General features: G+C 41.1%; 1 protein-coding gene across 3 annotated transcripts in view; it reads left to right on the forward strand.

Moving 5' to 3' along the window:
- The window catches only part of LYST (lysosomal trafficking regulator), a 188,442-nt gene that overhangs the window by 149,357 nt on the left and 22,387 nt on the right, over positions 1 to 16,698 (forward strand). For all 3 annotated transcript variants that reach the window (XM_044239321.1, XM_044239320.1, XM_044239322.1), the window contains 5 exons: positions 1,155 to 1,311; positions 4,207 to 4,347; positions 6,991 to 7,208; positions 12,647 to 12,877; positions 14,748 to 14,937. In XM_044239321.1, coding sequence (XP_044095256.1) covers positions 1,155 to 1,311; positions 4,207 to 4,347; positions 6,991 to 7,208; positions 12,647 to 12,877; positions 14,748 to 14,937 — 937 coding nt within the window. The remainder of the gene's footprint in view (positions 1 to 1,154; positions 1,312 to 4,206; positions 4,348 to 6,990; positions 7,209 to 12,646; positions 12,878 to 14,747; positions 14,938 to 16,698) is intronic.

Genomic DNA, 16,698 nt, shown 5'->3' on the forward strand with positions numbered 1-16,698 from the left:
AGATTTTGAAGTTTAAAAGTATAATTTATCTATTTCTGAGAAATTAACATTAATGGAATTCTGTTGGAAATTTTTTAAAAAACTCATTAGCCACATGCTGCATTCTTCACAGCAGTATCAAGGTAAGAGCAGCTGAAGCAGTGTTCTTGCATTCACATTGTTTTGTAGCACAGTTGCAGAAAGATCTCTCCAAGTGTCTTATAACAGTCACTCCTTGATTCTTCTGCAGTTGAAAGTGGGGCAGTGCTATGGAATCAAGGAGAAGTGACTCCAGAAATTCACTATCGCCTGACTTTGTTATCAGAGCCAGACAGAAGCTATGGGAGATGAGTGACTGATATTAAATATTTGATTGAGCTTCCTACATCATGATGGGAAGATAGTAGGCGTGAGAAATCACTGTATTCGTTTTTATCTCAGTGAAACTACATTGCAAAACAGTCAAAAAAATCTTACCTTAATACCTAAGAACCTTAGTAATGTGGTACAGTTTTTTTTTTTTTTACTGCTATTGCCTTTCCACGCTAGAGAGTTTCTCTAAAGAACATAGCATTGTATCTTGAGACTCACTTTTAAAATGCAGATGTCCCTAGTGACAGTAGCAGCTCTCCTTTATCAAGCGCATGATCAACTTGCACATGATAGGCTACGTTAGGAGCCAGAGTGCTGGGAGGCAGGGTGCAGAGCAGGTGAGTTTCCTGTGACGGAATGAGAGAGTAAAGGTGCAGACTGTGACATGCTTCTCGAGGAATCAGGACTCAGTGGGGCACTGAGGAGGAGACACTTTAGGTGGCTGAGGTCCAAACACAGGTGGCAGGGCAAGCCATAGAAAATGGTGTCAAAGGGATAGGATAGGGGCACGTGGGTGGTTCAGATGGTTATGATCCAGGTCTTGATTTCGGCTCAGGTCATGATGCTTGGGGTCATGAGATCGAGCCCTGTGTTGGGCTCTGTGCTAAGTGTGGAGCCTGCTTGGGATTTTCTCTTTCTCTCTGCACCCCACGCCGCACCCCCACTTGTGCTCTTTCTCTCTCAAAATAAAAAAATAAAATAATGATTTTTTAAAAGGGGGATTAGTAGAGAAGATGGAAAGAAAACTGGTGATACCTGGAGCACTCTCTCATGAACACTGTCTGATTGCCTGTTCCCTTCAGTACTTGGAGGAGGAGTACCGCAAAGGGGCCCGGGAGGATGACCCCATGCCCCCCGTGCAGCCCTACCATTACGGCTCCCACTACTCCAACAGCGGCACCGTGCTTCACTTCCTGGTGAGGATGCCTCCGTTCACAAAAATGTTTTTAGCCTACCAAGGTAAGAATTATTTTATAACTACCTAAAATATCTTACTGGATCATTGGGGGCGGGGGGGAAACTTGACATACTTCCTGAGACTGTATTGAGACTAACCAAACCACAGGAAAAATAATCCTACTTATTCCTTCAATAAAATTCTTTCCAGAAGTTTGTAGTGAACCAGATTATCTTGCTAATTTGTTGAGTTTTCACTGCAGATTAGACATGTATGTTTATAAAAATGCAATTCACTTTTTAAAAATTAGGATGTAATTCACATCCTGTGTAATTTGCAAACTTTATCCTTATCAAATGTATGCAATTTCCTTTTTAAAGATGTTCAAGTTAATAGTTATTTCTAATGGGAATATGTTACTGTCATTTACTGTAAGTAGTTAATAGGAGAGCCACACTTACACCATCACCATAGGAACTGTCTAGTTAATGAACTTCTGCCTCTGGGGCACCTGGGTGTCTCATTCAGTTGAGTGTCCAGCTCTTGATTTCGGCTCGAATCACGATCTCAGCGTCATGAGATCAAGTCCCCATTGTGGAGCTGTCTTAAGACTCTCTCTCTTCCCTCTCGCTCCACCTCTCCTCCCTGGTCAGCCTCTCTGTCTCTCTCAAAAAAAAAGAGAAGAATGATAATAATCTTCTACCTCAGTGTTTTAAGTGGCAGCTCACAGGCCAGAAGATTACTTAGAGGTGAATTTACTGACGTGTGTGCAAATGAGAACATTCTTTCCTACCAATTTCTAATGAGGACTGTGTTATGAGCTCTGTAGTTTTTCCTCATGGCACTCAGAATCCTTTGTGGGGTCATTATCCATTCATTTACTCAACCTTCTTGAACTTCTTTATGTATTTTTACTCACATACCACCTCTTGGAGGAATGAATTTTGCATTGTCTCTCCTTGGTCTATAGAAGGGGCTTTCTTCTGTTTGTCCTTGTGTAAGTACACAGAACAAATGTTCCAATGACAGCTGTTCAAATATTTGAAGACTCTTGCCCTGTCCCCTTTTTCCCTTTCAGTCTTGTTTATCCCTAAGCTAATTATCCTTAGTTAATTTGACATCAGGTTGAGAGCCTCCTGTATGCAGGGTCGTATCCCAGCTGCTGCAAGGAATCCAAAACATAAATAAGACCGTTCTGTACTTACCGAAGAGTTTTAAAAACCAGTGCGTAAGCCATCCTTGTTTGTTCTGGTTTCCAAACCTGTCACTGTTCTGATCATTCTTCTAGACATGTTCTGGTTTGCAAATGCCCTTATTAAAAAGTGGCACTCAGAATAAAAAAGAGTACTTCACATGTGGTTTGGGACTGCTGCAGCATGTAACAGGACTCTCCCTGCCCTCCACTTTTTTCATGTAGCCCAAAAATCTATTAATATAAAACTCCCAATCAACTAAAATTTCTTAATTTTTAAATATATATTGCTATTATGCCAGTTTTCTTCATGCTGTATTTATGCATTATTTAAAAAAAAAAAAAAACAACCAGAGGCTACTGCAATCCCCATCAACTTCATCTGATTAGCTAGACTCGGGGGCCTGGTCCTGGGCTTCTCATCTTGGCCCTGTATTCCTTTTGAGGCACATCCTCTTTATTGTAAAGACTGTTGTGCACTCTAGGCTGTTTTTGCAGCATCCCTGGCTTCTACCCACTTGATGCCGGTGTCATTCCTCCACCAGTTCCGTTGTGAGAACCAAAAATATCTCTAGGCATTGCTAAATGTCACTTGGGGACAGAAATGCTAGCTTCAGAACCCCTTGTTTAGTACATGCACATTCTAGATTATAGGAATTTGTAGAAGAGGTTTTTTTTTTTAAGTTAAGAAACAATGCAGAATTTGACAGTTTGAACAGACCCTCAGTGTGCTTCTTTCATACCACAGTTCCTTAGTCTCTCTTCTAGATACCATGAATCTGCCATAGCCTTCCAGAATTACTTTTTCTAGATGCTATTTAGATTGGTTACTTTTCCTCTGAGCTAACTGACTCCCCAAAATAGATGAGAAAGTAATGAAAATAATAGAAAATGTTGCTGGACAGGGAAGTGCAGACCTGGGGAAGAAATTTAGCCTATCTTTTTAAAATTGTGCCTTGCTTGTTGCTGAAATTAGTCTGTGACAGTCTCTAAATGAAAAGATAAGTATAAAATTTCTGCAACTTCAAAGGAGTTTTCGATAGTACAATATATACAGCTGGTGTTCTCAGGGGCTGGCCTCTGGATACCATTTCATGTTCTGCTAACTGTTGACAGGAAAGAGACCGGTCAAAACTCAGTTCTTAAGTATTAGTCTACAGAAAACTTAACAAAGAAACTGCAGAAAAACTTAACAGTGGAGTGACCGTGTTTAGTTTTTTCATTTATAGGAAATTGTACTTCATTCTTTAATTCAGTTACATCTAAAAAGCAGTGCTCCCCCCACCGAAAAAAGAAAAAAGTAGTCTTCATTTTTAAAGGTGAAGGAATAATTTTGTTTTCTGATGGGGAAAAAACTGTTTTACCCACTTGAACTTCAATTTTCCTTCTTTATTATTCATTCAATAAATAAGTAATTATCAAGTACCTAGTATGTGCTCATTGTGGGTTATACCCAAGGTCCCTGCTGTTACAGGACTTTAATTCTGCTTGGGTAGACAGATAGTAGTCAATTAAACAAAAAAGTGATATAAATTCATCCATTTTTGTGTACCAGGAAAACATAATGCAGATTAACAATACTATAATATGGTCTCAAATAATGTATAGAAATATTTATTTTCAAGAACATGAATAACCTCTTTAAAACTGAAAAACAAAATGAACATCATTTTAATCTTTTCAAAGTAGCAGAAATAAACTATAACAAGCTTTAAACAGAATAAGATCTTTGTGTCTTAATTGCATTGTTTGTCTTTCTTTATAGATCAAAGTTTTGACATTCCAGACAGAACTTTTCATTCTACAAATACAACTTGGCGCCTTTCATCTTTTGAATCCATGACTGATGTCAAAGAACTGATCCCAGAGTTTTTTTATCTTCCAGAGTTCTTAGTCAACCGTGAAGGTATAGCAGTACATCATTTCTAATTTATAATTCTGTACTTATTTTATACTTTTCTAAAAATAAGAATAGCTTTTTTAAGTCTGATAATTTGAGTCCCCCAATAAGATAAATACCTTTATTTATCAAGTGTATCATTTTATTTCCAAGCGAGCATGAAGATTGTAACTATTTTACAGGACCAAATATGTGTGGAAAATTGGTAACTTTTACCTATTAAAGGTATCTGTAAAATGTACTTTAGTTTTATTACAGAAATGCTTTTTTTCCTGATTGCAAAGGTTATCATGTGCTCATTAAAAAAATAAGTCATGAATTTATTGAAGCACAATGTAAGTTAACCAAAATCTCAATGACTTTATGCGGAGTGACCAACTTAGAAATAAAATACCCTAGCCAGAATCTTCTGATACAAAAAAGGGATAGTAGAGGATAAAATCCAGTTTCCGTGATACCAATGACCAACAATCTGGGCCAACCTTACCTATTTTTTAGTAGAAGATCAGGTATTCCTCTGAGAGATGTTTGTGGGTCATTTTTCTACATTACTTAATTTTATATTTTTATGTGACCTTTAGGAATATATGCAATTGATAACTGTATCTTTAGAGAAGTTAGTGTTGGGAAAATTCCTTTAGAATTTTATTCTATGCTAACTGGCCTCTCTGGAGCTGTTTGGAGAACCGTTAATATATCCATGTGCCTCATCACCCGGAGCACGGTTCATAGTGCTGCCCAGATGAGAACCGCCTTAATGGGCTGTCGGCACCCGCACTTTGTAGTACCTGCCTGGTGGCTTTCAGCTTGGGACTCATTTCAGTCTATGCTTGTTTTCTCTGTCCATGGTTTCTTCTATGTATGTTTCCATTATCTCTGGCTGCATAACAAATGCCTCCAACACTTAGTGCCTCAAAGCAACAAGAAATTGATTATCATTACAGGTTTCGCAGGTCAGAAATTCAGGAGCAGCTCCGCCCCGAGCCTTCAGTGGTTTGGGCTCAGGGTGTGCATTCAGATTAGCTGGAGCTGGAGCTGGACCAGTCGGGATCAGAGCAGCTGGGGGCTGGCAGGCATCTCTCTCATGTAGTGTCCGTGGTTTTCCATGTGGTCTCTCCACGTGTACCAGTTTGGGTTTCCTCATGGCATGGAGGCCTTGGACATTCTCCTCGGCAACTGGGGCTTCCAAAGGCGAGTGTCCCAAGAGAGAAATGAACAGAAGCTGCACGGCCTCTACGAACCTCGCCTTGGAGGTCACAGAGTGGCACACCTGCTGCGTTCTGGTCACAAGTGCCTTGCCCACATTCAAAAGGAAAGAGCATAAACTTTGCTACTTGATGGGGGAGTAGCGAGATTCCGGAAAAGCATGCAGCACAACAAGGGTTGTTATAGCTATTTTTGGAAAACACTGTTTGCTTTCATGTACATTGTGTCATTTCCTATCGGCATTCCATTAAGCCTTTGATTAGTCCCCTAGTCATCTGCTGTGTGTGAAGAGTGCCCACCCGTGATGTGCCCACAGAGCATTTGACAGTTGAGAATGATTTGAGTTTATACAGACCCCTGCTGCTCAGCCCCTCCCCAACTCAGCCCTTAGAGGTCTCACTCACTACTTTTACATCAGTAGATCCCTGCTGCTCGCAGAGAGCTCTGGGGGTTCTGGGCCAGTCCATCTTAAATCACTCTGCAGCTGCCTGTAGGATGAGCTGAGCTTCTGGAGATGACCCCCATCCTCACTCCATGTTCATTTACATAAGCCCTTGCTTTATATTTCACATCATATCATTTCAGAATATTTCCAGAATTAGCGAATATCCTGTAACTGTTTTCACAAGATCTAGAAGGAGGCAGACAGCAACTTAATTTTATATGGAGTGTAATCAGCTTTTAAGAAAGCCTTTTTAATTTTTATTCTGTTATGCTGTTCATATTTTCTGCCCATAAAAGGTAACACAAAAACATCTCTATAACATTTCTTTTAGGACAGTTGTTTTTTTTTTAAACAAACACTTCTGAGATTTTTGTTTACACTAGCAGACAAATGAAACAATTAGAGAACAGCTTATTTAGATCACAAAAGAACCCTCTCATTCAATGAGTTGGAATAAGTTTGTTGTCCATAGGAATGCTTAGTGGAAATGATGTTAGGGCAGACCTCTTGACTTACCATAAAGTTAATAGTTCACTTAGGATGTGTATACTTTGCATTAATTGGATTTATTTAAGCTACAGAATGCTAGTATTTACTAAATATAATCTTAAATTTATTGTGATGTTAACACCTTAGTTTAGTTTTGTAATCAAGTTTATAATTGAATAGAATAGATATTTAAGTACTTAACTAGCTTTGATGTTCTGATAATATTGAAATTAAATGGCAGTGATTTTCTGCTGTTTTTTTCAATATGATATAAAGTGGTAGAACAATAAAGTTGAAAGATCTCAAATATAATGAGGATAGCATTAACCCATGTACTTCTGTTAGTAGGTAGATAGGTAGATGAACAATGATGTCACTCTCCTCTTTGCCTCTGCTTTCCCTGGTTATAGCACTTAATATCTGTTTTGGGGAAGTCTTAAGACCTGCTCAGTGGGCCAAATGAGGTGTGCTTTGGGGAGATAAGCATTAATATTAATCTTCTCTTTTAGGTTTTGATTTTGGTGTGCGTCAGAACGGTGAACGGGTTAATCACGTCAACCTCCCTCCTTGGGCACGTAACGATCCTCGTCTTTTTATCCTCATTCATCGACAGGCTCTAGAGTCTGACTACGTGTCCCAGAACATCTGTCAGTGGATTGACTTGGTATTCGGGTATAAGCAAAAAGGGAAGGCTTCTGTTCAAGCCATCAACGTTTTTCATCCTGCTGTAAGTGACTCTTTTAAAAAATGTGCATTTATATAAGGCAAAACTGGAATAAAAAGTTAGCTGTGGGGCTATTTCTTTAAAATACCCAAGTTATCAAAGAGAATTAGCAACAGCTTAAATTGCTGCCCAAGACTTTTCAGGTTTTATATTTCACTTCTTTAAAAATAACTAAGATGCTATTCACTGGGGGTTCCTCAAGACTATCCCCAGGCTGAATGGGGACTTCAAGACTCGGCAAATAGTTGTACTTCCAGAAGGTTTATGACAGTGATGGGTCCAATGCAGAATCATCAAAAGGAAAAGATGTATAGGACAAAGCTGGAGGACACTAGGCACAAGTTTCCAAGAGTATTCCCCCAGTAAATCACAAAGAACATGCTTATTTCCTCCAGCAACATGTATGATGTGGTCAAGCCAGGCAGCTCATTAGGGACTCAGAGCCCATGGTTTTTACTAAGGGTGGTCGTGGAAACACTCTCTCTCTTACATGTACTGAAATCCCAGGCCTCAAGAAGGAGAAAAGGCGTTCAGTATAAGTCACACTGTTTGTACAGTTTAGACACAGTAAACCACTCTTACCCAGTTAGGAAATGGTGGGAACTCTCCTGAAATCCACGTTGCCATATACCAGCCAAGGGCCAACCATGCAAGCAGGCCCTTCCAAAGAAAGCAGTTTGGGCCCACCACCTTAACTCTTTTTGGCACAATGTAAATTCTTAGAAGTAGAATTGTTACACTCTCACATGTACTTTTTGATGTTGTTAGATGGGCTATCTTTTAAAGATTTTATTTACTTATTTGTCAGAGAGAGAGAGGGAGAGAGAGTGAGCAGAGACAGACAGAATGGCAGGCAGAGGCAGAGGGAGAAGCAGGCTCCCTGCCAAGCAAGGAGCCCGATGTGGGACTCGATCCCAGGACGCTGGGATCATGACCTGAGCTGAAGGCAGCTGCTTAACAACTGAGCCACCCAGGCATCCTAGATAGGCTATCTTTTAAAAAAAAGAAAGAAAGAAAGAAAGAGAAAAAGAGAGGAAGAGAAAAAGAAAGAAAGAAAGAAATCTGGGGCACCTGGGTGGCTCAATCCTTAAGCGTCTGCCTTCGGCTCAGGTCATGACCCCAGGATCCTGGGTAGAGCTGGAATCAGGCTCCCTGCTGGGCAGGAAGCCTGCTTCTCCCTCTCCCACTTCCCCTGCTTATGTTCCCTCTCTCGCTGTGTCTCTCTCTGTCAAATGAATAAGTAAAATCTTAAAAAAAAAAAAAAAAGAATGAAATCTATTGAGGAAACGTTTCATCTGGTAGGCTCTGGTGTGTGAAGGTGAGTAAGATTCAGTTGGGGACAGTGGGGCAAGAAGGGAAAGTTGGGGTGGTTGTGCCTACTAGATATGGTAGTGGGATCCAGATGAGGCCTCCAGAAGGAAATTCCTCAAGGAATGAGGGGCAAAAAGGCAAATTATAAAAAGCTATAGCCTGGTGTTGCCTAGTGGCTACTCCAAGACTGTGAGTCCAGCTCAGGAGCTATTACTCCCCCGCATACAATGTTCAGCCTCTCAGCTCCCCCAGCTTTATAATTAGGAGGTAGGGCAGGGTGGATCTTGGACTTCCCCTCTAGCTATAGTTCTCTGAGTAGGTTCATCAAGTGTTTGTGACAAATGCTACAAAAATGCACACATGAACCCAGAGAATGTACTCTGTACCTAATTTATGCCAGAGACCCATTCCTGAATAGCAGTTTTGTTTTGTTTTGTTTGACAGAGAGAGATCACAAGTAGGCAGAGAGGCAGGCAGAGAGAGGAAGGGAAGCAGGCTCCCTGCTGAGCGGTGAGCCCGCCGCGGGGCTTGATCCCAGGACCCTGGGATCAGGACCTGAGCTGAAGGCAGAGGCCTCAACCCACTGAGCCACCCAGGTGCCCCCTGAATAGCAGTTTTAAAATAAAAATCTCTTTAGTCCATTTTGCTTAGTAATTATTTTAAATACCTCTAAAATAGCAGAAAATTCAAATCCTTAAGAGACTTAAGGTCTAGGAGACAGAGTAAGACAAATTTACTGATGACTCTGATAAAAGAAGTGTTACGGCAAAGTGTTTTGGAAAAGGGGAATAATACAGTTTCATTGGTGAATCATAATTCTCTACATAAGAGTAGTATAAAGTAAAGCAAGTCTTCAGGTATAATTTTTGGCCTGCCTTCATATTTGATCTAAAATGTAACTTTAAAACCAAGTAGGAATTTCTACATTAACCTCATTATACTCTGCGCCTATGATCCTAGCATATCTTTTCAATTATTCTTATGTAAAATTCACATTAAAAGTATCTGGATGCTGAAATACACCACATAATTGTCATTTTACCATTTTTGTCACTGTTTGCTTGGGACTTTAGAACTTTAAAAAGCATAGAGTTTATGCCATTGTTCTAGGGATTTGATAACAATTCCTGGAGCCAAGGAAAGTGCAGTGACTACCTACACAGTCTCTGAATTCAGAACTGAGTTCAAGCCCTCACCCTGTGACCCTGCCACTAGCTGTATGACCTCGGGCAAATAGCTTAACCTCTCCGTACCTAAATGTACAAATCTGTAAAAGTGAACAATAATTCCAACCTCCTAAATAAGGAAGGAAATCCATACAGGATAATGTGCACCATAGAACCACATATAAGAAACATTAATCTTTTTAAGGAACGTAGAAATGCCCTTTGATCATAATTCATCATTCATATATAAGGTTCACATAGAAACTGATACCATAGAATGTAGAGAAACACTATTTTCAAATATACTTTTTAAAGCTCTGACTGGAGGATTATTCCAGTCTTCATTTGAATTTTTTAGTGTACCAAGTCAAGCAGCCATTGAGAATGACCATGCTTACATAAGCATTTCTAACAAGTATTTGATCCCTTGTGGTGGCAGTCGAGGGGGTGGGGGTGGCAAGGAGAGTAGTGTTGATTACTTAACTTCCAAGGAATCTTTGAGATTTTATTTTGGCATTTACAGAAAGGTTATGTCTAGTTATGTAATGAAATTGGCTATGCCTGATGAAATGCTAAAAGCTGCGTTGAACAAGCGGGTACTCCCAGGACGTGACAGATCTGCACCCAGCTCCTGACTCTCTCTGAGGAAGTCAGAAAGGAGCCGCACACATCGCTCTCCATCTCACCCCAGGGGATGATAACATGAGGAGGGAGTGTGTAATAGAGCTTTTTACCTTAAAGAGCTTGCAATTTTCACCACACTTCTTCAGAATCACCCCCAGTTTTTGCTAGAACCTAAATAGTACTCTCTTGAACTACCTACCAACATCGTATCTTAGCTTCATTTTTGCCTTTTTCCTGTGATTACTTTAAGCAGATAACTCTTTCCATAACTTAGCATTTTACACGGTCTTTTTTTTTTTATTCTAACACTGAGGAAGGCAAAAAAGACTCCTCTTCCAGTCTGATTTTCGCCCTGACCACCCTCCCACACACACCTTTCTCTTCAGCTTCATGTCCTAAGAAGGTGCTTCACAGAGGACAGCACTCTCCCTACAGTGTCTTGGTCAAAATGGAATCCTTTGACTTTGTTTCTTATCCAGTCCTCCATCTCCCGCCAGGGAGGTGAAGCTGTCTGTCCTCCGCCTCCTCCGCTGGCAGCGTCACCTCCTCCGCTGGCAGCGTCACCAAGATGGGTGAGGGAGGCTGAAGGGATTTGCAGCACATCCCAGCCTTCTCCCCTCCAACCTTCTAGTCCGTTTTAGCGGCGCATGTGAAAACCTCCAAAGCAAACAGAGACAGGAAATCAAGATTCAGATAATCCTCTCCGAGGCTGACATGCGTTGGTCTTGAGCTTACAGAATGGAAATCAGAAGAACTTTACTTGGGTCTCAGTGATACTAGTGTTCAAATCCCTAACTCTTCTGTCCAGGAAAAAGAGAGAGAGAGAGAAACCTCAAAAATCTAGGGTCCTCACTAATGTCTATATAGGTGCCTCAATAGTTGATATTCATGGACAACTCCAACATGGTGTGTGTGAGTGAAGGGAATGAGAAATTCTTCCTCTACCCTTCAACATCTCCCAGCTGGCCTAAGAGTTAAATTCACATAAGACAGATTAATAGGAAACAACAACCAAAACTGGAGTTCAGTTATGTGCAGAGGGTCAATAATGAAATCAAGACCTCAAGAAATGACCAAGGCAGACAGTTTTTACACTTTTTAGACAGAGACGATGAATCTATGAGGAATTGATAGGACAAAGAAAACTTAACTTTGGGAGCTTCAGTTAGTAAGGATCTCTAAACAGAATTTGGGCTGGGATAGCAAATTAATGAAAAGTAGCTAGTGTTGTTTATCCAGTCTTTTCCACTCTAAATTTCCCATCTCCGGTCATAAGGATAGCTCTTTACCTCCTGCTATGGGGGAGGATACCTTTCACATGGAAAATTTATTTCCTGCTCTCTCAGGGGAACAGAGGAGGGTCTGGGTCTCCATATACAAGCTGTCTCCTAAGTAACTTATTTAAAACAATTGATATGCTTCAGGTGCCTGAGTGGCTCAGTTGGTTAAGCATCTGACTCTTCATTTTGGCTCAGGTCATGGTCTTACGGTCATGAGATAGAGCCCTGTGTCAGGCTCTACATGGAGCCTGCTTAGGATTCTCATTGTCCCTCTATCTGCCCTAACCCTGCATGTGCTCTCTCTCGCTCGCGCACACGCTCTCTAATAAATAATCTTTAAAATAAAATAAAATCAATAAGCCAAAGTGGTCCATCTTTGGGCAGCCTGCCCTTGGCCCCAACATGAGTTAGCACAGAACATCATCCTCTGAAATCAGCTGTTGTGTCTTGAGAGAAGAGTAATCCAAATCTTTCTTTGAGCACATTAATGTCCAAGAACAAAAGAGTATTTGGCTATCACAAAATTAAAGGCCAGATACAAATGGCTTTGAACTTCTAGTCCTCATTTGTACAAATTGAGAAAATCGGGGCAAGGCAGGGTCATCTACTTTTCTTCTGCGTCTGTGCTGCCATAAGCTGAAATTGTCTTGTTCAATTTTGTTGACCACCTGAAATGATTTTGACAAACACCTTCACTCTAGTTTTCTGACCAATATCGGACAGGCAACTACAGAAAAAAATACATCCACTTGCTAATCTGCTTGTTATTTTGGATCAACTCAAGTGAAAATCTTGCTTTTTTTTTTTTTTCATCTGTCTTCATTGAAAGAAAACACCAAAGAAAAAACCTCATTTTTTTATTGACATATAATTGACATATGAAACATTATTTAGTTTCTGATGCTAACTGATCAAAACATTTAAAAACCATTTCCATTTGAAATGGAGGAGAGTAAATTACTATCTAGAGACTAAAACACGTTGTTGTTTCCCCTTTGGTGTCATTGCCAACCTTGATTTTGACAAACCTCTTGTTCTCTTCTACTCTCTCACCCTGCAGACGTATTTTGGAATGGATGTCTCTGCAGTTGAAGATCCCGTTCAGAGGCGAGCGCTGGAAACCATGATAAAAACCTACGGCCAGACCCCTCGCCAGTTGTTCCAGTCGGCGCACGCCAGCAGACCTGGATCCAAGCTCAATCTTGAAGGAGAGCTTCCTGCTGCTGTGGGGTTACTAGTGCAGTTTGCTTTTAGGGAAACCCGAGAACAGGTCAAAGAAATCACCTATCCGGTATGTCATTTGAATTTATTTCTTTTTCCCCCATTTTATTTTCTTTTATTTCTTTTTAGTGTTCCAGAATTTATTGTTTATGCACCACGCCCTGTGCTCCATGCAATCCCTGCCCTCCGTAATACCCACCACCAGGCTCACCCTACCCCTACCCCACCTCCCCCCAGAACCCTCAGTGTGTTTCTCAGAGTCCACAGTCTCTCATGGTTTTGAATTTCAATAGAATTCAGCAGAAGTTGACTCAACCCCGCAGTTGTCAGGCCCCCCTCCAAGGCTCTAGTGAACAGAAGGGTCCTGGCCAGCAGGGTACACTGCAGCCAGCGAATGCAGATGTGCTGTGAGCGGCACTGTCCTGTGTGTGGTAAAGGCTGTCCCTGTCCCTGAGAGGAGGGCTCTGGGGAGCTCAAGTCAGGTGGCCAGCCCCTGGGGGGCTAGTAGCAGGGAAAGCCTGCCGGAGCAGTGGCCTAACAGGAACCTGCCCACCGGAGGAGAGAAGGCATCCAGGACTGGAGAGTGGTCCGAGTGTGAGTATGGCTGTACACACGTGCATGGCAGGCCTTTGGCCACCTTCCACCAAAAGTACTCACCAGAAGTGTAGGTGTTGTGGCCTACAGTGAAGGGAGAACTTTATGTATGTCTTTGGATGCCCCCCCGCCATAGTAACGGTGAGAAGTATTGCCTCTTAAACTGGAAAGTAGGCATAGTTTTTACTTTGAAATACAAAACAAAGCAGGCAAACCATTAAAGGAAAATGGATTCTAACCCTCAGCTAAATTCTTCCATCATAAAAGCAGCAGAGGATGGGAGACCACGAATTGTAAAATGTAAAGGTTTGTGGAGAGGAATAGCAGAAAATGGAAAGGCATGGGAGAGAGGTTGGGAAGAACCTATGTGGAGAAATAAAGCAACACATCCCCAACTGCAGGAAACTGTGACCCATTTTAAGAGAAAATGGCTTTCACAGACCTTGTCTTGACAGTTGTTTCTTAAAATAATGTTACTTAAATACAGTAAATGTAGAACACAGAAGACATGTAAGTCCTTTATGTTCAGAGCTCACATGTGTTAAATTTGCATGTTAAACACAAACCAGAGCAATAGAACCAGTAAAATTCAAATTTCAAACACCAGTATGATGTGATAGATAGATAGATCAATCTCAGTATAATGTTATTTTGCCCAAACCAGATCACCAATGTTGTGCTTCGTAGTTGACTTTATTCTATTCCTTTTTTGTGCCAAAATAATTTAATAGCACATCCCTAAAAAGTAATAAGTGCCATTTAATCTACACTACACTTAGTGCTAACTAACTTCGCAGCTGGTACGTGTAAAGATCAGAGCTGTGTGTCTGCTCACAGTGGGACCCTGGTACTGACTGGCCTCATTCCCACCTCAGAACCTTTGTGTCGACTGTTTCCTCCACCTAGGATGGCCTGTCCCAGATGAGCCCCATTTTGCTGTCTCATTTCCTTCAGGTCTCTGCTCAGATATCCTCTCCTCAGCTCCCTGACCCCAATCTAAGATAGCAGCTCCCGTGCTCTCAGTCCTCTCCCTCCCTCCTGCTAGAGCTTTCAGCCCCTGCTGAGCCTCTGTCTGTTTACCTCCGGTCTGCCCCTCCTCCCAGCTGGAAGGCAACTCCATGAGGACCAGGGCTTTGTATGTATTTTCATCACTGTGTCTAGCAACAAGGAGCGTATACTTCTATATGCTAAGTATGGGGGAAGTCAAAAAATATATATAAAATAATGTTTGCTTACAAAGGGCTTATAATCAGGCTGCTTACTCTTTGTTTAGAATTCAAATTAGAAGTCATTCTAAATTTACATTTTTTAAAAAAAATCATACTTTTTATTTTCCTCTGTTTTAGAGTCCTTTGTCCTGGATAAAAGGCTTGAAGTGGGGGGAGTATGTAGGCTCTCCAAGTGCTCCCGTACCTGTGGTCTGCTTCAGCCAGCCCCACGGAGAAAGATTTGGTTCCCTCCAGGCTCTGCCCACCAGAGCCATCTGTGGTTTATCCCAAAATTTCTGTCTTCTGATGACGTACAGCAAAGAACAAGGTACAAGAAAACATAATGAGAATCACTCTAGGTATATTTTTCATGGGATTGGATGTTTTCAGCTCCTCCATGCCACTATTTTATTTGCAAGTGTTGAATCCATGGTGAAAAATCGTTCAAATTTGTGGCTATTTAGTGCAAAGTAGGAATTAAACACACCACATGGGGAAAAGGGGGGAGATTAAATGTAGCGCCGTTTGGAATGAGAGAGGAAGAGTCAGAGACAAGAATAAATGGTTAGGCTCACAAGATTAAAAGAGTATGTCTTAGAGAAATGTACCTTTTGAGACTCTTGAATCGCAGAATAGGCAGAGTTATTTAGCAAAGCTCGTACCTCAGAAGGTATAGTCAGGAGATTAAAACAAACAGAATGAAACAAAACAAGGAAGTCGTGCTAGCCTTGAAAACAGGTTTTAAAAATAGGTATGCCTGGAAAGCAATCTTTTTCTCACCCTCAGTACACTGACTCGCTAACAGCAACACATGGGAAAGTGCTGTAATTACTTTATGGTAAATGTAATTAACCATTCTGTTTAATGGGAAAGAACTCTCCCTACTCCTAGGCTTGGGCTTGGGCACTCAAATCAGTGATGACGCTCAACTGTTCGTATCAGGCATGTGCAGATGTGCCTAGAAGCCAGCGTGTGAACTAGATGCCTCCTGACAGTCACACTGTTTGGGTTTAACGTGATTTTTGAGGCACCGTGCCCCTTGGGGTAGGGAGGTAGCCTCCTACCATGTACAGCTCTGCGCTGTACGGATGTGGTACCCGCGTCGAGCAGAGGGCACTCAGAGAAATTAAGTGTGCTGGCTGGACCACAGTTCATTGTAGACTTTCTCTTGTTTATATCATAGAATCAATGAGTGCCTTTATACTTGTTAGCAGTAAGAGAGGCTGCTTATCATTTTCTTTAATTTTGGTGACTTAGTAGGACTGGGTAAATCTGTTTAATCATAACTATTGTAATATCAGTGTTGCGGTTAGTTGTGAGATGTGTGACAATTTACTACAAATAATACTTAAAGTACCAAAATGTTGATATAATTTGATATATTTATATATTTTTTATATTTGATATATATATTTGATTTATATATATTTATATATTTGATATAATTTGATCAATTAATTTGATATTAAATGTTGATAATTTGCTTTTAAAAAAAGAGACTGGATTGAAGTTTGTCTCTGTTGTCTCTGTTGAACAGAAGAGAAAGGGCTGGTGTTACCACTTACCATGATGGAACGTAAATATGTCAGATGTCATTGTCAGCCTATCTTATTTGTGGCACTATAGTCAGAGCCCTTAGTAGTAGTGTTCATTCAAATTATGCTTGTAGAATGTACTTGGGGCTTGCCAGCACCTAGGTTGTGTGGGGAAGCAGTATAATACAACAGATTGTAATACACAACAGTATAACACAACAGATACAAGGCACTGGCCTCAGGAGGCGCAGAGCCCTGAGTTTACATCCCAGCTCTTATTAGCTGTTTGACCTTGAGAAAATTATGTAAACCTTCTAAATCCTGGCTTTTGATCTATAAATTGGGAATAACAAAAGGATTGACCTCAGAGGGTAATTTACTATAAAGATTTAATGAAATATGGGGCGCCTGGGTGGCTCAGTGGGTTAAAGCCTCTGCCTTCGGCTCAGGTCATGATCCCAGGGTCCTGGGATCGAGCCCCGCATCGGGCTCTCTCTGCTCAGCGGGGAGCCTGCTCCTTCCTCTCTCTCTGCCTGCCTCTCTGCCTACTTGTG

Source organism: Neovison vison, chromosome 2, assembly GCF_020171115.1.
Source record: "Neovison vison isolate M4711 chromosome 2, ASM_NN_V1, whole genome shotgun sequence".
NCBI classification, from domain to species: Eukaryota; Metazoa; Chordata; class Mammalia; order Carnivora; family Mustelidae; genus Neogale; species Neogale vison.